This window comes from Varroa jacobsoni, unplaced genomic scaffold (assembly GCF_002532875.2).
Source record: "Varroa jacobsoni isolate VJ856 unplaced genomic scaffold, vjacob_1.0 contig01543, whole genome shotgun sequence".
In the NCBI taxonomy this organism is placed as follows: Eukaryota; Metazoa; Arthropoda; class Arachnida; order Mesostigmata; family Varroidae; genus Varroa; species Varroa jacobsoni.
In genome coordinates this window covers 1-19,846 of record NW_019214652.1, presented here as the reverse complement: position 1 = coordinate 19,846, position 19,846 = coordinate 1, and the positions used below count along the sequence as shown (strand labels likewise).

The following is a 19,846-nucleotide window of genomic DNA, read 5'->3' as shown; positions in this document are numbered from 1 at the left end:
TTCACTCTAATAACGCTCAGGAATAAGAACAAAGGCCACAATCAGAAAATATCTACTGTAGGGCACAAAAAGTTATATTAGCTGCCAAATCATTGTGAAAAAACTTATCAATATCGATATCCTTCTTCAGGACAAATATTCACCGATTAGGACGAAAATCGGTTCTTGGCGGCGCGAGTTTGAAGAAGACGAAGATTTGTGTTACGAGGCGTATTTCATTACACGAAAAGATGACTAAGTGCTCGCGATGGAGTCGGTCCTTTCACTTGTAATGCCAGCGTTGCTATCGACGACACTGTTGCTGTCCTATTAAGATCCCTTGAAAGCGTTTCGATCAAGGGGAACGACTCTCAAAGCATCTACGCAGAAAAAAGTCATTAATAACATCGAGCTTTCCTCGAATATCGTCGACGTAAGATTTCTGTATTTCGCAACGCAAGTGTATCCCCACCTCAGATAAAGCACCTTATTCTTAAAGACAAAGTAGTTCTGATACAGTTTCAGGAATTTATTGAGATTTCTGTTCACAAGGTGGTATCGATCTCATCCCTAATGAATTACAGACCCGTTCCTTGATGGAAGAAAATAATCGTTAGTGCGATCTACTGTATCTTTCATACACCATAACTTTCTTAAAAAGTGGCTTATTAGCACAGAATTTAGAAGTACAATGATTGCTCTCTCAGACGCAATCAAACCGTAGCTCCGCATGTAATGGACTTCGGTTTCTCGCGCGCGTTTAATGGAATAGATCATTATATTCTTTTTAAGAAAGTAGCTTCTCGAGGGGGTCGGTTCTAGGGCAATTGCTAGATGGCATCTCACGGATCAAACCCTCGTGGTCAAAGTCAATTATTCCGCGGCTGCCCAAGCCGCTAGTTTATCTGGAATGCAGTCTTGGTGCAAAACCCAGATGTGCAGTTCCAATAACTAAGCATTACATACAAAATGTACGCCGATGACTTCTCCAAAACAATATTCCGCTGAACATGAAAAACATAATGAAAGTCTCGACAATCATTTGAAAGTCATGGACCTCCTGCACCACCTCTTGGTGCAAGGAAAATCGAATGGAGATATTAGTCTCAAAACAAGCTGTTTCAAAGACTTTCTGACAATTTAGGTCGCCTTCCCTATCAATAATTTAATTCTCAGAGTATTCTCAGTCTAAGACATTTTGTATACGCAATCAAATATACCTACTGTGCCCACTAAAATATGCATGTGTATGTCCTTTTATCAAATAAACGTTGACTTGAATCAACATGTACAAGAAAGATTTATGTTATGCGATAATATTTTCTGAAGCTATGTAATTTTTTCAATGTTGCTAACCTCCGAATATTTAATACTTACCTTCGAAATGAAAAAGAAAACTTTCGCACCGCTGTCCTAGAAGTTTTTCAATTAGCCCATCTGAGAGAGAGAGTATTGTGGATGATTTTTCTTTGGCACTTTGCTTACCGTCGTATAGACGGGAGAAACTACCCCAATTTTATCATATTATCCCTTTGTTAGCAAAAACGTTTTGTATTACAATGCTTTATATATTTATTTGATCATATTCGTTGTAGCTTATAGCGGAAACGATTAGTTACCTAACGAGTCAGCAGAAGCTACGCAACAACAGAGTGTTCTCTGGTAACTTGAGTGTTTGGTGCATATTCGCGAAGCTTAGGTAGATAACCCTTTGTAGAATATGATCTTAAACATTGTGCATCAAGAGCAGATCACATGACCACATCGTAACTCGTTCGCTGAAGTTCCCTAAGAACTTTCGTTGTGTAAGCCCATTTGGCCCAAGCTATATGTTGTCCTTCGGGGATCAATGGACCCCATTGATATCTGCATGCCTGAAGGGCGCGTTCATTTTATGCACTGTGCGAACATTGATAATCTGCATGCAGATCCACTAATCAATTTCAGAACGTATTCAACATTAACAGGTTTGACACGCAAGCTGAATGCGCTGTAGATGTTTCTAAACGAATTGGGTTACCATACGAAACCCGACAGATAATAACCATGACCTCTACTTAGCTACTACATAGGTTGAAATGAGCCGTGTTAAAAGACCTATCAGGCAGTATAGTGCTACGATATAGAAAAGTGCGATAGTGTTTCACAAATGTGTGCGTGAATGTTTTTGCCGATGAATAGTAAATAATGAAGTAGATATTATAATGAATTAGTTGCAGGCTACGAAAAGAATAAAAATTTTCAGCAAATTATAATACAACAGCATTCATTCAACGTCAGTCAGCACTCTACAGTAATTCCAAGTACGTGAATTATTAGCTCGCATGTCAAATAGTTTCGAAAGTAATCAGGTACCCTTTGGTACCACAACTCACTTAGAGCAGATTTTTGTGTCATGTAAAGGTCTCTGAGCAGATGACTGATAGTCGCATCAATTCACCGATGATTTGGCAACCTCTAGGTTAAAGAAATAAATTTTACAATTAATTGTCTTTCTCCCTTAACCATCCAAGTCGAGTTATAATCCCACCCACTTGTCTGTATTGATTGTCATGAAGCTCGTCGTCCGACAATCGAATGTCCATGTCGAGTTATCCTCAATCGGAACGCGGCACATTTTTCTCCAAAATTTTGTTTTGTAAAAATTTATTATAGGTTATATTTATCCCCATTGCAGACTCACATGTAACGACAGCCATTACGTATTCGCATGAAGCCACGAAGTTGTTTCAGCTACTCCAATTCGCGACGGCACCCCCAGAGGCAAATCTTCCTAACTACGAACGTACATTAAATCAACTACAAACGATATCTTGTACCTATTTTACTTCAAAGGCTTATCAGCGCATCAAATATAGTAATGATAAATAACAATTCCTAATGTTCTTCGATGTCGATTTCGAGTAATCGAAGATGTCTTCGATTACTCGAAAACAACACATCAACTTAACGATATATTCTGTTAATCCAAAGAGATTATTCGAAGCGGGAAATAAACTCCGTAAGGTAGTATTTCGTTTTCGTTGTCGTTTCTTCGCATAGGTGAAGTTCGCCATCGAGAATCTGTGGTGAGTCCATTTGACGAAATCAGTTCAATATGGCTAAAGCCCGCCCTAGATTCGTCACTGTGCTCGACTGACAGAGCTGCGACTATAAAAGCGACCAGGGCTCAAATCAAGCATTGAAAGATCTTCATTTTCTAAGACTCAATTTGTAGTTATGTCGTCGATACCTTGACACAGGATGATTTCGTAGATAATACATTCTTCTTGACGTGTTGCTGATCTGTCCTCGAGTATCGATGCATTCGGCGTCGGGATCCTTAAGTGTTTACAGTCAATACTATTCTATTCATGTTTATAAATGCAATGCTCATACTGAATTTTTGTTGCATCGCTGAAGTCGTATTGAAGCATTTGTCAACTTAATGAGGTTATTCGCTTAAAAATCACAAATAGACGTTTCTTTCGAGTGAAGTCATCAAAACGCTATGAAAGAACAAAAGATAGACATAATTAAAGTACGTAATTACGAAAATATAGCAGAATTTTTGAATTTCTCTATAGTAGAGTCTATGAACGAAGTAACGAAATAAAGCTATCGTCTTAAATCTTTGAATAGAGGAAAATAATGTTCTAGAATATTATTAACAAAAAAAGGAGCATCATTATAGTACTCACGTTCATAATTAATAGGTTTCGCTTTCTTCGGATTACCGGTAATGTTAACCGTAACACTGGACTATTGGCATTCCTTTTACTTACATTAAACTGCACATATCTGCCCTTATATTCAGACCGTTACGTCCTGTAAACACAAAAACTAGCGGCAGACTCACTATAAATCAAACTGAGCTACAATATTAGCTGTACTACAGAACTTTTTCGTATTTTACGTTCGGTACTTACGCAGCTAGGCGTTACTTTAGACAGCTGGCTCTCAGTACGAAGCGAAGCTTCATGTTTACGCCTGGACGCGCTCTAAGTTTCTCCTGCTCACGGGGACAGTTTCTGCCGCATAACCTATGCAATTAAAAATTTTGGCTAAAATCGGATTTTCTTAATATCTGGTGGTCTATAATGCGGCCACACCCTTGTCTCTGAAGCGTTATTTCAATTAGCTCGATATTCAATCGAGGGTTTCATTGAAGTGTTTTTTCCTTCATATATGGCTAGTTTGTATTCTAGTTGCCACGTGCTCTGCGAACGTGAAACAATTTACTCCGTTTTCTCGCTAAAAAAATAAGCTCAAAAAAAACATTGTCACATTTTAATGTTACTGGAAACTATTACAGCATCTGTCGTCAATCTAGCCTCTCTTTATCCAATAAACTTAATAACAAACTATAATTAACAAGGTGTTACAATACTTCATAACAATACAGCACATACATTTTATTATTCATTTGTTGTCGATACACCATGCAGTATTTCGCCGCTGACTGCGTCGGGGACTCTATTCTTTGTTTTCTGCTTAGAGTCGGAGTAATTGTTTAGGTCTTCATCGTAAACTATTTAGTTCTACTTCATCTTTTTCTTGTTCCCGTACTTCGTTCTACTTTCGTTGGCCTATATTAGCTTTGCCGTTTTTTTAGGGCCAGCACTATTTTGAAACTTTTCGCTCTATGCGACCCATTTCTCTTCACTATGCCATCTCTCACTGCTTTCATCAGCACTGTCATCAACAGAGTATATATATAGGCTTGTACACTAGAAAGCATTTTTAGCGCTGAAAAAACCTTTCGCGCCCTTTTTCGGTGACAATATTTTTTTCGACTCCTCACGTTCCATGACGCAACGAGGCGGGCTTAGCGTTAATTTTTAGTGCATTCTAGAATAATAATCTTTTCTATGTTCTTAAGACAATCCTTTTCATCTTATATATATATATATATATATAAACGGGTATGCTTTCTGCTGGTTTTGGCGTTTGCTGGCGGTGTCTAACACAATTCCTATTCTGTTTCTCTTTTCGTAGGTTGCCTCAAAAATCCTGTCTTTGTCCTTAATGCACATCTCGCCGTAATTCCACTAGATATAATTTGTGTTCGTTTTTGTTGTCTCCTCGAACTAGGAAGTTACGAACTAAACCGATTTCCCCTGAGGAATTACTTGTCACATAGTTTGTTCCTAGCGAAACTCACGTTCAAAATGGCTGCGGAAATTTTCGTGTGCACGAGAAGGTCATAAGCATATAGTCATCCTTTCATCTGAATGTAGAGTGGGACGGAAAGCTAAATAAATACACCATTTTATTCTTACTGTCCGTGCCAGTGATTAGTAATAGAAGCTAACCGTTATGGGGTGAAACGTACGCGAAGATTACCTTCAGTTCATTTCTATGTAATTTCGGTACGTTTGAACGTTTCCCATTGTTCTATACATATAGAGACCTTCATCTAAAATCTTCACAGATTCGTCACGCTCGGTCTCGTGGCGTCGTGGTCGCCACTGTTAAAAATCAATTTACAACAAGCTTTCTAATTGTTTTCGCCGGTTTAATAATCGCCTGTTATCTTGCGCAAGCTTCACTTGATCCATTATGTATATTGATATTATTGGTAATCTACATTTTGTTTTGTCATCCAAATTGCTTTATGATCCTCATATCAAAGCCATGTCACCAGTCGTTTTCCAGCCAAAAAGCGCTCGTATCATCGAATCAGTAGCGCTCACTCCGTAATGCCAACACAAAACGCAGTAATCGATCCAGCACCAGATACATATATAAAGCGGGCTTCAGATCAACTGATTAACCCATTACACCTCATCAAAAGCTGAGCTTAAAACAATAGCCTTTTGAAATACAACGACAAACGACAGCGCATTAATCCAACACATAGGCTTGTTTACTTATAGGCGCACTCTGTTGCGAATTTGGTATGTCTAGGTCCGTACAAGGGTCTGACTGACTCATCGCTTCGCGAAGCCCCTTTTTCGTGCGCAGGCAGACGATGGCGTTTTCCATCACTTCAATTAGCGCTCTTGTCAACATAAAATAAATGACAACATGAAATCTATCTCCGATTTTTATGTCAATGCACAGTTAATTTGCTGGCTAGCTTGCGTAACCTGGTCATCACTGCCGGCGCTGACGGTGACTACTTATTGTTCTGCGATGGACTTTCTTATGGCCTTCTTATTGTCGTAAAAATGATGATGATAACAGGGTGTTTATCTCGTCAAGGTTATTGTTATTATTTCATTTATTACATAGCAATCAGAGATAGGTTTTCCTGCACACTGAATCTTCTTTGCGATCATCGATCTGGCTAGTTTAAAACAGAAAAAGAGACTTGTCATGACGGTGCAACTGAAAATGTAACAATGAGCTTTATCTGACATTGAAGTAAAAAGGGGCCTTACATAAGCTGGACCTCAGCTTGTTGTCATCGTGATAGATATAGTGATGTTAGATCTCAGGTTCTTTCGCACCTCACTGAATTTCCATCAATCTGCTTCACTTAGGCGCTATAGCACCGCACCTATTTTCAACACCACTATTATAATCACGGTAATTGTTATATATAGTTATAATTACAATTATATTCATAATATTACCAGTCCTTCCGCTTAACTTACTTTATATATATATTGCGTGTGTGTGTTTATATACAGTTCTAGTTTCGGCTTCAGACCATTTCCATTTCTAAATTAGTTTCCTCTCATATATATGGTTCGAATTTGAAGCATCACACTAATGACCTTCACTTAACCAGTTTCACCATACTCCTATTCTCTAAATTAAACCTTCATTAAGCAGCATTTGGAAAGCTCTCTCCATGTCTGTCTTAGTCTTAATCTGTTCTTCCGCTTCGGGAAGCAGTAGGATCATGGTAAGCTGTTTGCGTACCGGTCACTGTTTCCTCTAGGGTGCAGAATGGACGACCTCTCAAGCTTCCTATCTGGAAAAGGCAGACAGGGATGATCTACAGGTCAACAAAGAGAGGATGCCACGGCGTATCATCAGAACTCAAGTTTTGCAGCAAGACGAAGCACACGAAGGATTGAACAAAGCAAAACAGTTTTAAGCTTTGTAAAGGTTTTCATCATTTTGGTAATCATCTTTACATCCAACCTTTGGAGACAAACTTTTTTTCGCTGCCTACATAAACAATTTTACACGAGCACTCGATCCTTATTTTGAGAAAAGTGTCCTGAATTGCCATCACGTGACATTAGATTCGGCCAAATAGACAATTCGTGATTGCAGAATGACAAATTTACGTTTAACATCGAGCATTAGGAATTTACCCATAAATGAGCTGGTGAGATTTATCGTTCTCAACGATAATTCGTGTTCGTTGTTTTACTGCTTTTCACGTATGCAGCGATCGTACGAAGTCGGCGAAATCGTGAAGTGTATGCAGCACGCTCAGTGAATCGTATTCAGTTGAGAGTGGACAAGTTTTATTGTAGTGCCCGCAGCGATGACAAGTTACGCGGGGCGAACGCCCTTGTTCGCCCTAATTCAGATCGACAAAGAGCGTGATTTGCTATGTGGAGATGTGCCTATATCGTGACTCCACTAATGTTCGGCAGCCCCTGCTGTTTCGACAGTTGAAGGTTGTGGCTGCGCGAACGTCCCCGCGGCACCCATCGAGTTTCTGTATGAACCCGGTCCTGGTGGGCTCGCTGAGACGTCTGGTCCACTTAATTGCAGATTTGTGAGCCGCCGTTCTACTGCGGTTTTATCTGTAATACACGAGGACAACGATCAAGCATATATTAGTGGGTCTTCAAAGGCATAAATGTGCTGCTTGTTTATTACCACATAGATCGTTGCTATTGACACAAAACGAGCGAAATAAATGCCAATTATATATACATTACTGTAATTGCAGTTTCTTCAATTTGTTTATATATGACTTCTTGGGTATCATAGAATCGTTTCGAACGTGAGTCAGATCAAACTGTTCGCGTAGCCCGTACACTTATAATATATGGGAAAAAAATATAAGCTAACATACGAAACATGCACACTTAGGGTAATGATTGCGTTGTTAATCTTACACTTTGAGAGCAACAGTTTGTCTTCTTCCTTTTCTACCTGCTGGGCTAAACAGTGTAGAAGAATCTGAGCCGTCTGATACCTGAACACGTGGCAAAACGGGAATTAGACACACGCATATATGTATAAAAAACAACTAGCGACATATGATTAATTCGACATATATCCACATAGTAAAGTTATCATTCAGATTAACTACTACCCACTGTATCAGACATTAGCAGTTGGCCCTACAGAAAGCAATTAACATCCGTAGTGACGCTTACCTCTTAAAGCTCTCATGGGGTGAGCCAAACAACTCTTCTAAAGCCGCACTCTGACACATTTCAATAGCGTGATTGTACAACAGTCGGTCTGCCGACAAGTTCTGGAATACCTGCTTTCCCAAAAGCGATTGTCAAGGTTACCTAAACTGTTTTTGGCAAACTGTATTTTCGATTTGGAATGCAGCTCCTGCGACGAACAGATACTACTGCTTAAAAAATCGTTCCGTATAATCGCACCTATTTGATTATATGGGGAAACGAACGATACCGATTAAATTTGACTTTGAACACGTACGCACCTGAGGATCGGTAAGAGCCCGTCTCGTAAGACCGCCTGCCGCGTCACTTAAAGCAGTGCACTGCTGGACGCCCTGCTGTAGTTTCTGCCTCATCTGTCGTAAAAGGTCTTTCACTGTTGGGGACAATTGTAGACTCCCGTCGAGAATTCGCCGCTTGGCCAACTGCAGAGCCGATGATAATAGGTGGACTGCCCGTAAGTGAAGTACCAATTGTTCAGCCTGTCGGTACGACTCAAGGCTACAGCCCCGTCCCATTAGCTGGCTAGCGGGTTCATCTCTGTCGATAGGTTGACCGTTGCCCTGCTGTGACACAACCCTCACATCGGTTTGATTGGCAACCATTGGCTCGATATGATGTGCCAGTTCCCCGGCAGCTCGACTTTTTGCCAGCTCAAGGATGCAGACGACAAGGGCGTGCACAAAGTTCAGCTTTGCCAGCGTCTCGTTATGTGCTCGATCCAGAATTGTCTCCGGAGGCAACTCCGGAGCGACAAATAACTGAAGGTCGTTTGCCGAGGGTGGTGAGCCTTCAAATACTGAATCGTTGTAGCGTTTCTGTGCCACCTGTATTAATGCACTGGGCGATAGCGTGAACAGAGTGTTCACTGACCCCGATCTCTGCAGGCTGCGATCCGAGCTAGGCACGGATCCGCTACTTGTGCTACCCGGAGCACTTCCTGTACCTCCAGCGCCTGTTTCGCTGGCTAACTCCGGCAGGGTCATAGCGCGAGCACCAAGCGGATGGCCTCCGGCTGATGATCCGTGGTGGTGACCAACAATCCGAATAGGTGAAGACGCGAACGCTTGTCTTACAGCTGATCCCGGACCGTATGGAGGAGATGCTCCGCAGGGACTATTCATCATGAAGTTTGCGCTCGGTGGTGTGAGCTTCTCGACATCGGGAGTGCCGCGCGGAAGATTTGAATTGGACTGGCTCGGCGAAGCAGCTATTGAGCCTCGTTTTTCGTCGTTCATCTAAAAGTGGAATGGAACAGAAGAAAGGGTAATGAAGACTTACGTACTTGCTTTCGGAGCTCACCAATATTATCGTACGTTTGTTCTGAGAGCAACTGACGCATAAAAGCTACTAATTAATCTACTACAACAGTGTTAGATAGTGTCTGAAAATATGGAGAGTGCCCAGCTACAAAGTCCGTTCCATATCGTAAACATATCAAGAATTGAAAACTCTATGGCCCTAGAGACCCGGCGAGGAAAAGACCTTCGTATAATGTCTGTATGTGATAGTAGGGCTTTTCTGGTTAGACTAATTAGTTAATTTGTTCTCTAGTTGTCAACTTTGTAGCATCATATAGCACCCAGATACACATGCTAATAGAGACCACTTAGTCTGCACAGGTGTTGCACAGGCAATGGGTTTGTTATACCAACCTCCGCATTGAACTTTCGTAGACGGAGGCTCCTCGAAGGCACAGGGATCGGTTGAGTACGCGGAGGGGTTCCCGTTGACCGGGGAGGTGTTTGCTGTAGGTGGCAACAAAACAGATCGGCAAACCAAATGCATTCATTTACGTGAGTTCTACATATGTATCGTGCAGCGTAAAATGTATTCTAATATTTGTTTCACATTTTGCAAGTGGAGCACGAGCTTTAATAAAAAAAAAACCTAAATAAGGTCGACAACCTGGCAAGTTTACCATATCAGTACTACAAAACAAGCTCTTATCTCTTTTGTTTGCTGAGCTTCTTATTCAGCATTGGCAGGTGATTGCCTTATATTCTCCGTATACTGCATAATGGGAATCATGATAGCTATTACATGTTTCTTCACCGTCCTTTAGACTTAACGCAATATGACTTGCTTCAAATGGCCGGTAGATGTTAAGTGATGACGAACAGAAAATAAGTTACGTGTTAATCAGCATACTATCTATATTTAGGCTGCAATATTGCTTAACACACACCACAAAGTAAAGCGCGCCCGCCACTCGAAAAAAACCACAGCTAGATATTACAGGTGCTCGCCCTTGAAGACGCCCTGCGCCACCAGCAGCTGTCGGAGCCATTATATCAAATCTGCAGGCTTACTAAGTTAAATCCAAACATAGTCAGATACGCAATCTCGAAATTATCATTCGATTACTGAAGCCGTGCGCGCTGGTAGAAATTTTCGCAGTCTACAAAGTTTAGGAGTTCATGGAAAAAACAGTACCAACAATTTTGCACAAAGTTCCGTTTTTCCGTGCACAAAGATCGAGTTTCAAACAGAGTGTTGATTCTAATTTATCGCATTAACCAGTACGATGTCGTTTGGTTAATTACTTTCTGTCGAAACGTTATTCTCAGAAAAACGGTTCACTACAATCTAACTGTCGTTGGAATGGTTTACGCTTTTCCCACGTCACAACACAGAGTACGCCATCTAGATTCAGCCGGTCAATTTGACTGCATTGTGATATCTGCCATACACTAACCCGTAGTTGATACTCTATGATGCAATTTTTGTAACAATGATCTGAACAGTGGAAGGGGGAAAGACACCGTTTCGAAAAGGACTCTACGACTGTGATAATCTTGCATCGCTCGTACTGTGACTGCTCACCCTGTTGCCACAACCTTCATCAGCCGATAACCCGGTTGTAAGACCGGCTTGTGAGCAGTCGTTTAGCATCAAAGACAAACAAGCCTGTGCAAGACATCTCCGTGAAGTCAGGCTCTGGCCAGGCAGGGTACAGCCTATCATTGTTAAGGCTTCGGGTTAGACGATCACAGAGGGAAAGAGACATTACCGATTGAACTGCTTCCATGTTGCGTGCGTGGTGCATTAAGACGTCCACAACTTTCGCTCACAAAGACATTTGAACGATTGACATAGTCAGGTCAGAGTTAATAGGCAAAGAAGGACGAAGTTTTTAGGCTTTTTAAGTTCCGAATGTTTAGACGATTTCCCTCCATTCTTTTCCCTTAAACCACGACGAGGTAAGAGGTGAGCAAATGCGGTACGGTCCCAGATGGCAGAGAGCGATACGATCACATATGCAGTCATGCAGAAGCATACATATATATATATATATATATATATATATATATATTAGACAACAGACTATTAAAGCTTTGATGAGAATAAAAATAACCTTTGCTGATTCGAACTCTACTATCAATATGAATATGAAGATCTGCATTAGCATTATAGCTTTGGAAGTTCTTCAAATTGGACTTATTTTGGAAATACTTGGAAAAAAAATGAATTTAATTCTATTACTTTAATTTTCTTGTAACACTCGTAGCAACAACACTGGCTGACATTGTCACGTGTAGCAGAATCATGTTTTATCACTACATATTGCTGGTGCCGTACTGTTGTGCATCGCACTAAAACTAGGTAGCATTTGATTTTAATTGCCTAATGGATCTATATATAATCATATTGTGTATGGTACATAATACTATCTATCAACTGAACAAGTCGTATAAGAGTATAAGCTGTTGGATTACCTGTTGTGGCCACTGGTCGGTGCAGAGTTCGTTCTCTACCAGCACATAGTCCTGTTCTTCGGGTGACGAGACCATCGACTGTTTTGTTTGGCTGAGTTTCGGGTAGACATTCATAGGTAACCCCGGTGTACCCCAGTGGCCTCCGGAAGAGGGCGACGATGGAAGTAGTGGTGTACCTAAAAATAACAGCAGTTAAAGTGTACTCATATCCGCTTGAATCGGGCATACTGTCACAGAGTTATTTCAACGACTACCGATTCGGCTGTTGGCTGTTGATGCATATGAGGACTTGTTGTAAAGATGACTGTTGTCAAAAATCTTTACCATAGGGTGAAACAAGTGGCGAATTAGAACAGCTTCCGCGTCGTGGAACAGGCACAGGACTCGAACCCGGCTGCTTCGATGACACCGTCAAGAACGGGTGTAAAAAGAACGTGTCAAAATCGATTCGATCCTTGGCGTTCCGTTTCAACAGACCTGTACAATTCAACAAGGTCAACGGACATAACACGAGAAAACCAGCCAGATGTCTAATTCACATCCCTCACCAATTCTCCTATCAGTGCTGTTGTGGAAAATGTATTTATTAATATGTTAATTTACCCGACAAACGTCGTACCCTATCGATTATACGGGTTTCTTGTGTTTAAGACTGGTCACAAATATTATTTAATGATAGAAACAAAAATAGTTAATTCAAGGGCAATATTGGACCTCGACTATCGGAGAGTCGCTTACCTCATGGCTGCTGTTAATCGTAGCTGCAACAGTGTTTAGCCTAAAGAAACGCTAAAGCCGCGACTTATGAGACAATCCAGCCATCCGAGATTTGTCGTGTTACCTCTAATGGTCGTTGATAATTAGCTGAATGTGGCTCATTAAAATCGCGTCTAAAATGGGTCTTGTCCGCTTATAGCGAATAGTGTTAAACCTTACCCTGCAACAGGGCGGCAAGCTCAGGCGAAGTACCCTGCGGAATTTTGGGCGATAGGCTCGGACTTTTCTCGTAGAAATGCTTCAGGGCCTGGGGACTCTGGGCCCGAAAAGGAGCTGAACCCGTGAGGCACTGGAATACTATAGTACCGATGGACCAGAGGTCAGCCTTGGCATCGTATTGTAGGGACATTATGACCTGCATGATATGTAGATTATTAGTTAGTATTTGTCCATGTTAAGTTAGTTTCTTAATATTATGAAGGGTATATTACTGTACAATTTCTCTGGTGACGTTTGCAAACAAGAAATGAGTCCTAATGATGCGTATTTGTTAAAAAGGCCTACATTACACATCGTAGGGGAGTGCAGTTGACATGTGTAGATTCACATTAGCTGTACTTTACTAACCTCGGGGGCCATGTACATTGGTGAACCGCATAGTGTGGCTGCCATGACGCCATCCTGAAGAAATCGAGCGAACCCGAAATCCGCAATCTGAAATTGAAAAAAAAAAATAGATTCTATCGTTTAAGATTGGTGGTAAATAATAGACGTTTTAGAACCTACATTATCATTAAGAAACGTAAAATCAGTATCGTTTGAATTATATCTTGTCAACGTTTTCCTACCTTCGTATTCAAATTTGTTCAAAACAGCAATGTACAGGTTCATTGTAAAATACATCACGCTATAGTTTCACCATCCACAACGGTACACAGAGTTTCTGAATGAAATGTTTCTGATTCTCGACACGATGATACGGTTAAAGTATGGAACGACAATTCGTAGATTGTCCTTTTATCCTATTCAAGAGGAACGTGATCACATTAAACGTCTCCGCATATATTTTACAACGTCAAAACCGAACGACCTCCAAACATATGAAGATATTTACCTTGAGTGTAATGTCAGCCGGCGTTGGATTCTGTTTATCATGACAAAGCAGAATATTCTGAGGTTTCAAATCACGATGGACGATTCCCTTAGCAAAGAGGGCTTTCATTGCCCCAGCGATCTGCTTTAGGAACAATCGGATTGTATTTTCCGACAAAGTCCCTTTTGTATGGAGATAGTCGGCGAGATCTCCACCATTACAATACTGCAATTTAGAAAAACTTTTAGCTAGTTAGATGTATCTGAATGATCGTGGGAGTTCAGAATCGTGTTTAGACGAGCAGGAACGAATCCAGCCAACATGTCTGAGCACTATATTAATGTATGATAGAAACATTGGTTCTATAACATGTCCTGCATAATACGGGTACTAGAAAAAAGTCGAGTTGGCTCAGAGTGCTCAATAGTTTCTCGATACATCGTATGGTTTCGCAATATGTGTGATCAATTATCAGGACCTAGGATCCCTTATTCCTCTACGCACAGAATCGATACCTGCCTCCATAACAAGATAGAAGAACCTCGGCGTCTCCTTGCAGTCGAGTAAAGCAACTACATTTTCATGCTGTAACTGCGATAGCTCCTTGAGGATCTTGATCTCTTTGCCGAGCAAGTTGGCCGAGCTTTTCGAGACATTCTTCTTGGTAATGCTCTTTACCGCGACAGCTATTTCGGGCTCCTGCAAATAACAGGCAAATAACTATTAGTACAACTTCAAATAATCTATAAACATAAAAATAAAATACACGAAGCAAAAAAACAAACTCGGGACGTTTTTGTCGCACTTAGTCTTCTGCATAGGGGAAATAAAGGGTTTCACGGCAGACAAGGTTCGAGATTTAGATCGAGAGAAACAGTTGACGATTTATCATATAATATTTGTAGCTGTAGCAGTTTATTGATATAATAAACATAAATAAAATAAATGAGGTACGCCATGTGTTCATTCGTTTTATTGAAACAATCTGTTCAGTGCTTTACGTGCAGCTATCATGCTTTGCCTCGGATAATAGCTTTGACTCTGTTCTTCTGCAACATCATCATCATTATTTAAACGTGCTGGAAGGGGCAAGCCGTCTGAAGCAGTGCCTAAGAAGGATAGCGGGAGTACGTTGCGAAGCATTTATTCCTGAGTGTCAAGTGGAAGCTCGAACCAAGTGCTCTAACGATTGCACTGAGATAAGAACTGAAAAGAGGTCTCTGACAATACTAACGGATAGATCTGTCATTGAACGTAACGACGACCATGCGAAAAGCCGACGTTAACGAGCGGAGTATACCCGAACCATTCTCAATATATATATATATATATATATATATATATAGGGTTGAGAAAATCGCAGCTAAATGGTCCCAATATGAATCTCTTTTACAACAGTAACGCGTAGTCTACGGCTGGTTAGCTGGGCATTGACCTGCCTCTTTGAAGTAACAGCCATTTAAATGTATAGAGAAAAAGAAATCTAAAGGTTATCTCGCAACTGCAAGCAAATCGGGTTTGGAGCACGCAAATTAAGTTATAAGGAGGAAAGAAGGAACACTAATGGAATCCGTCTCTTGATACGTTGATGGAAATACATGTCCGATAGTGCACACTTTTATAATGATAAACTAGATTTGTGCGTCTGGTACGGCCGTTTCATTTTCGGTGACTATAACTGACAAAATGATGAAATTTAAGTTGAGTGGAAGTTTTTGTTCGTTTTACGTACGGTAATTGTGATGAAAGCCGTATATGCAGATATAAAAGACATTGTGACGTTAGATTCGAAATAAGGTACGAAAGTGCATAGCCAAAATAGATTAGCGTAGTGCTGTTTAGTGTCAGCTTTTCTTGTTTTACGATAGGCCTCAGTAGCGATGTAGTTATTGTAGTGTCATTTCAAAAATGTCCGGATTGGGGAAATGGTCAATATGGGCAATTTCGAGGGACCCAGAAGGAATTATAATTACAAACACCATTGTAATTTCTAGTACTCGGACTTTTACTAAAATCCAAATGGTTCGCAATTTAAATTCTTCTTATAGGCATAATAGACATACATAAGTTAATAGGCAAACCTATGTTTAGTACACAATGATGGGCCAGCGTGTTATATGAGGGAACCCTTGGTAAACACAAGAAAAACAGTTTCGAACAATTGCAGATCGACTAGATTACCATCAAACCTTTGTCCACGATAGGATAAGGTTAGCTGAAAGTTTATGGACGGGATGTGTTGTTTCAGCGAATAGCACTAACACCCTTGCCAGAATATATAATCAAACAGACATGTTGAAGCTTGATTGATTGAAGTATTTGATTGTAGTTTAGGAATACTGTAATTATATATATATATATATATATATATATATATAGGTGTGTGGGTTTCTATCTATATGCGCATCTGGGCCCCTCAAACTAGTGCAAACTAGTGAAAGCTATCTATAACAGGTGCGACTGCGAGGCCACCAATATTTTCCAGTGTTTATATCATTGTAGAAACGCTAAGCGAAAAAGCCATGAGCAATATCGTTTCGGCAAAACGTATTACGCTCCCGGCAACAAAGAATCAAGACCGTTCAGATGCCACCACGTTATTGACCATACAACTGTCGATCGTAGGCCTCCGTTCAATGTGACTGAAAAGTTGGAAAAAGTTGCTCCGTTTGTTATTGAATCAGGTCCGTTTTCGGGTTTCGAAGGGTTCTGTGAAAGTTTTACTTCTTTGCCCCATCACCATGAAGTAGCAGTTTAAAAATTACGACGAACTTTATGTTCGATAAAATAATAATATTCAAAAGATACACCACAGCACATGTGATGTATACAATCATCAGAATTTATCGGACAGTTTCTATTACTCCGGTCAGTTCAATTCAATGGACAGGCAGAACCATACGAATTTTTACTATATGCTGGTCTGTACCCTATGGCACTGAAAATACATTCAACCAAAGGTAAACCGATGACCAATGCGACTTCTGGGAACGTGACCATTGACTACTGACTTGATACAATATATCTGAATCAGTCTTATTTATGCTGCTTGTTAGCAACAAAGAATTTACGCGTATGTACATGAATCAGCTAGATAAAATCAGTAAAATAATGGATGCATCATCATCAAATATCTTAAAAAAAATATCTTGACCTTTAAGAACAAAAGTACTGTGTTGTCATTCCTGGTAGCGACGGTATTGTCACTATATGAGAAGATTATTTATCGGATTTATGTCTTTAGCATGTGGCCGGCAGCATGCAACTGTTTTACTACTTACTGCCCTGCGACGACCCTTATAAACCACGGCAAACGCCCCATGACCAATGAGATCCTTGGTAGAATATTCGTAATCGCCAATGGCCTCCATGCCTACCGCTGCCAGCTTTCAGCCAAGCATGCTCTTCCGTTTGTGGCGGGATTAATACGTTCGTATAGGGCGTTCTATATAGTCACAGAAAACGAGAAACACAGATATAAGCACAGATGCAGCACAATGTAACACTTAGTCAAACTTTTAATGTTCGAATTACGTTTAATTATAGTTTTAGCCGTATATCTAATATTAATAAATGCAATCAATAGCAGATAATCCAAAATCGGCGTCCTGTTCAACAGCAAGGTACTGCTTCGATTCATAACTTCCTCTGAAGGTTTGTATTCGTCATCCCTAACATTAAAACAAACGAGTTACCAATGATAGACGTAACGAGCTAAAATTAATCAATGGAGGGTAATGAGCTTGCCCCTACGGCAGGTAGTTCTGGGATCCGGGGGTTTAGTTAACAACTAAGAACGTACACGCACCGCACGAAAATAGACAAGCTACGCTTTCGTCGGAACCATCTCTACGATGCAGCAGATGATGCAAGCGACCCCTCGTTAGCCGCCCGTGTTTCAACGCTTTCTGTAACGAGCACCCAAAATAGCGTAACTGCAATTGTTTCACTGCTGATGCCGTGGTCGGTTTGGTAATACCGTCATTTTTTGTGTCGGCTCTCTCTTCCGCGCGTTCTGGGAGTATAACGTATTACGCATTGCTTTTCCTATAGTATACCTATGGAATTGCTTTTCTGTTTTATTTAATTATCGGGTTTGCTTCTCCGTTGATTTTATCGCTTGTGGTCAGTTTGTCCTCGACGTACCCCCTTCAATTGGCTAGGTATACCCGGTCCTCCTGTGCCTTTGGTGCGGCACATATATTCCAGCAGGCACAGAGCCAAATATCGTCGCTAGACATTACAGCCGTTCATTCACATGTGGACATATGTGAAATCGGCATCAGATTTAATACGTAACAAAGCACTGATCTTGCCCTACTACGATTCGGTTGTTGCCGTTTCCCCTTGATCGAACTCGAACTGTAGTCCATTCCGGGCATTATTAACTACCAGTCTGCCTGTATACGTAGTAAACTATGTACCAAGCGAATACTGGCCTTAGCACCCCCGTAAGTACAAACTATTGTTTTCCTTTGTGACAGGGTCTAGAGACGTAACTGCCTCTCGAGGCCGCTAAAAGCAGCTGACTGCCAGTGGTTTACCCTTAAGGGGCAACAATTTTACACTTGTATTCTTTCTCTGCACACAGGTGGATTCCAGCAAAGCTATTGCAGGTTTCACAGTTTCTGCAATGGGTAATATGTTGTAATCTGCTCTGATACTGCTGCTGTCGATTTTCGCATTCAGTCGTGATTCGCAGCCAATACTAACAATCACCCTTTGCCGCTGGTCACACTTTACCTGATACTTACAGGCAGTCCTGTCACGAAGTTGCCAGGAACTATCCCTGTGCTACTGGCTGGTTACAGTAGATAAAACACTGGTGACAGGCACGAACCACATGAAATCCTCCTTTTGTTGCGTTTACCTCAAACACAGCAAGCTATACGGTAGACTAATAGATGAGCAACGAAATTCTGCTTCTTCTTAGAACAACAGCGTCAGCCCTAGTCAAGTGGTGCCAGCCAGCTGCTCGCCTCATTGCCCTCGTTCAATGCTATACAATGTTGTTACTCCTCGATGGGATCGCCGACAGCTTCTTTGTTTCGTCTGTAACTATTAGCTGGATTCGGGGACTACTGCTGCTACTACTGTTGCTACTCCAGTGTGTTCTGCCCGTTCTGCTGCTGCTGCTGCTGCTGCGAGTACTGCGATGGCCGCTTTCGAAGCGCAGCTCGAGTGAAGCTGGAGAATGATTATGCTGGCGAGTGGACAGCCGCGCTTATGCTGCGACTGAGACAGATGCTGCTAATGATGCTGTGGTTGTGCTGTAGCAGGACGAAAAACTACCGAGACCGATTGGCAACGGGCCGCTAAACGCGATGATACTTACGGCAGCAACAAACTACGCTTGCTGTGTGCAGTGGGCACATTAAGCTTATGGTTAACGGTAAGCGGAGTTGTGCAAGCAATGGAAAGACAGATATTTTAGAACGGCGCCAGAATCTAATACATGTATCGGAAGTGGCGGGAAAGACTGGCGGGCCAAGCGATGGGTGATCATAAAGAGATTAAAAGATAGTTGCTAAAAAGTGGTTTAAGATGAAAGAAGTTGTGGAGTTTTCGACTAAACCGAAGCCGATTGAATGCTGCGGAAGATATTAAAGTATAAAAATGTACAGGGGCGAAAGACTTTGGGAAATAAGGAAAATATGGGACATGTCGTAAATATGTTATTTTGTATGTAAAAATTAGGTGGAACTGATAAAGGTTCGATAAATGCATATTATGTATGTGTAACTGTTGTAGAAGGTTATCGGAATGAGGATCTACATACGTCAAACTAGTCATAATTTAGTCACAATCAAGTATTGATCCTACGAACCGATAGAAGTATATTAGAATACAGAATATGGCTAACTATCAGCTACCTAACAAAGGAGAACAACAAAACCAGACAAGCAAAACAAAATATCGATAAATTATAGCAATTGTTACTATTTATGAACGCCATACTGCCCTAGTATGGAATATAAGATCGAGCGAAGTGACGATTCCAATATTTATTTAAAACGAATTGCACC

General features: G+C 41.0%; 1 protein-coding gene across 4 annotated transcripts; it reads right to left on the bottom strand.

The window, feature by feature from the left end:
- Window positions 1–4,345: 4,345 nt before the first annotated feature.
- Atg1 (serine/threonine-protein kinase unc-51-like protein Atg1) lies at window positions 4,346–19,820 on the bottom strand. 4 transcript variants are annotated; one of them, XR_002687308.2, is made up of 14 exons: window positions 17,629–19,820; window positions 17,102–17,265; window positions 14,340–14,519; window positions 13,842–14,045; window positions 13,355–13,441; window positions 12,947–13,142; window positions 12,335–12,487; window positions 12,011–12,186; window positions 9,947–10,039; window positions 8,555–9,529; window positions 8,256–8,365; window positions 7,992–8,071; window positions 7,233–7,673; window positions 4,346–6,883 (listed from the first exon to the last, which is right to left on the bottom strand). XR_002687308.2 is itself a non-coding variant. In XM_022853252.2 (14 exons), the coding sequence occupies exons 3-14, from the start codon at window positions 17,189–17,191 to the stop codon at window positions 7,507–7,509; spliced, it is 2,511 nt and encodes an 836-aa protein (XP_022708987.1). In that variant the 5' UTR covers window positions 17,192–17,265; window positions 17,629–17,728; window positions 18,575–19,820; the 3' UTR covers window positions 4,346–7,506. The 4 variants fall into 4 exon arrangements, 3 of the variants coding, with proteins under 3 accessions (XP_022708987.1, XP_022708985.1, XP_022708988.1); XM_022853252.2 differs by having other exon boundaries at window positions 4,346–7,673; window positions 17,629–17,728; window positions 18,575–19,820; XM_022853250.2 differs by having other exon boundaries at window positions 4,346–7,673.
- Between the last annotated feature and the right edge of the window lie 26 nt (window positions 19,821–19,846).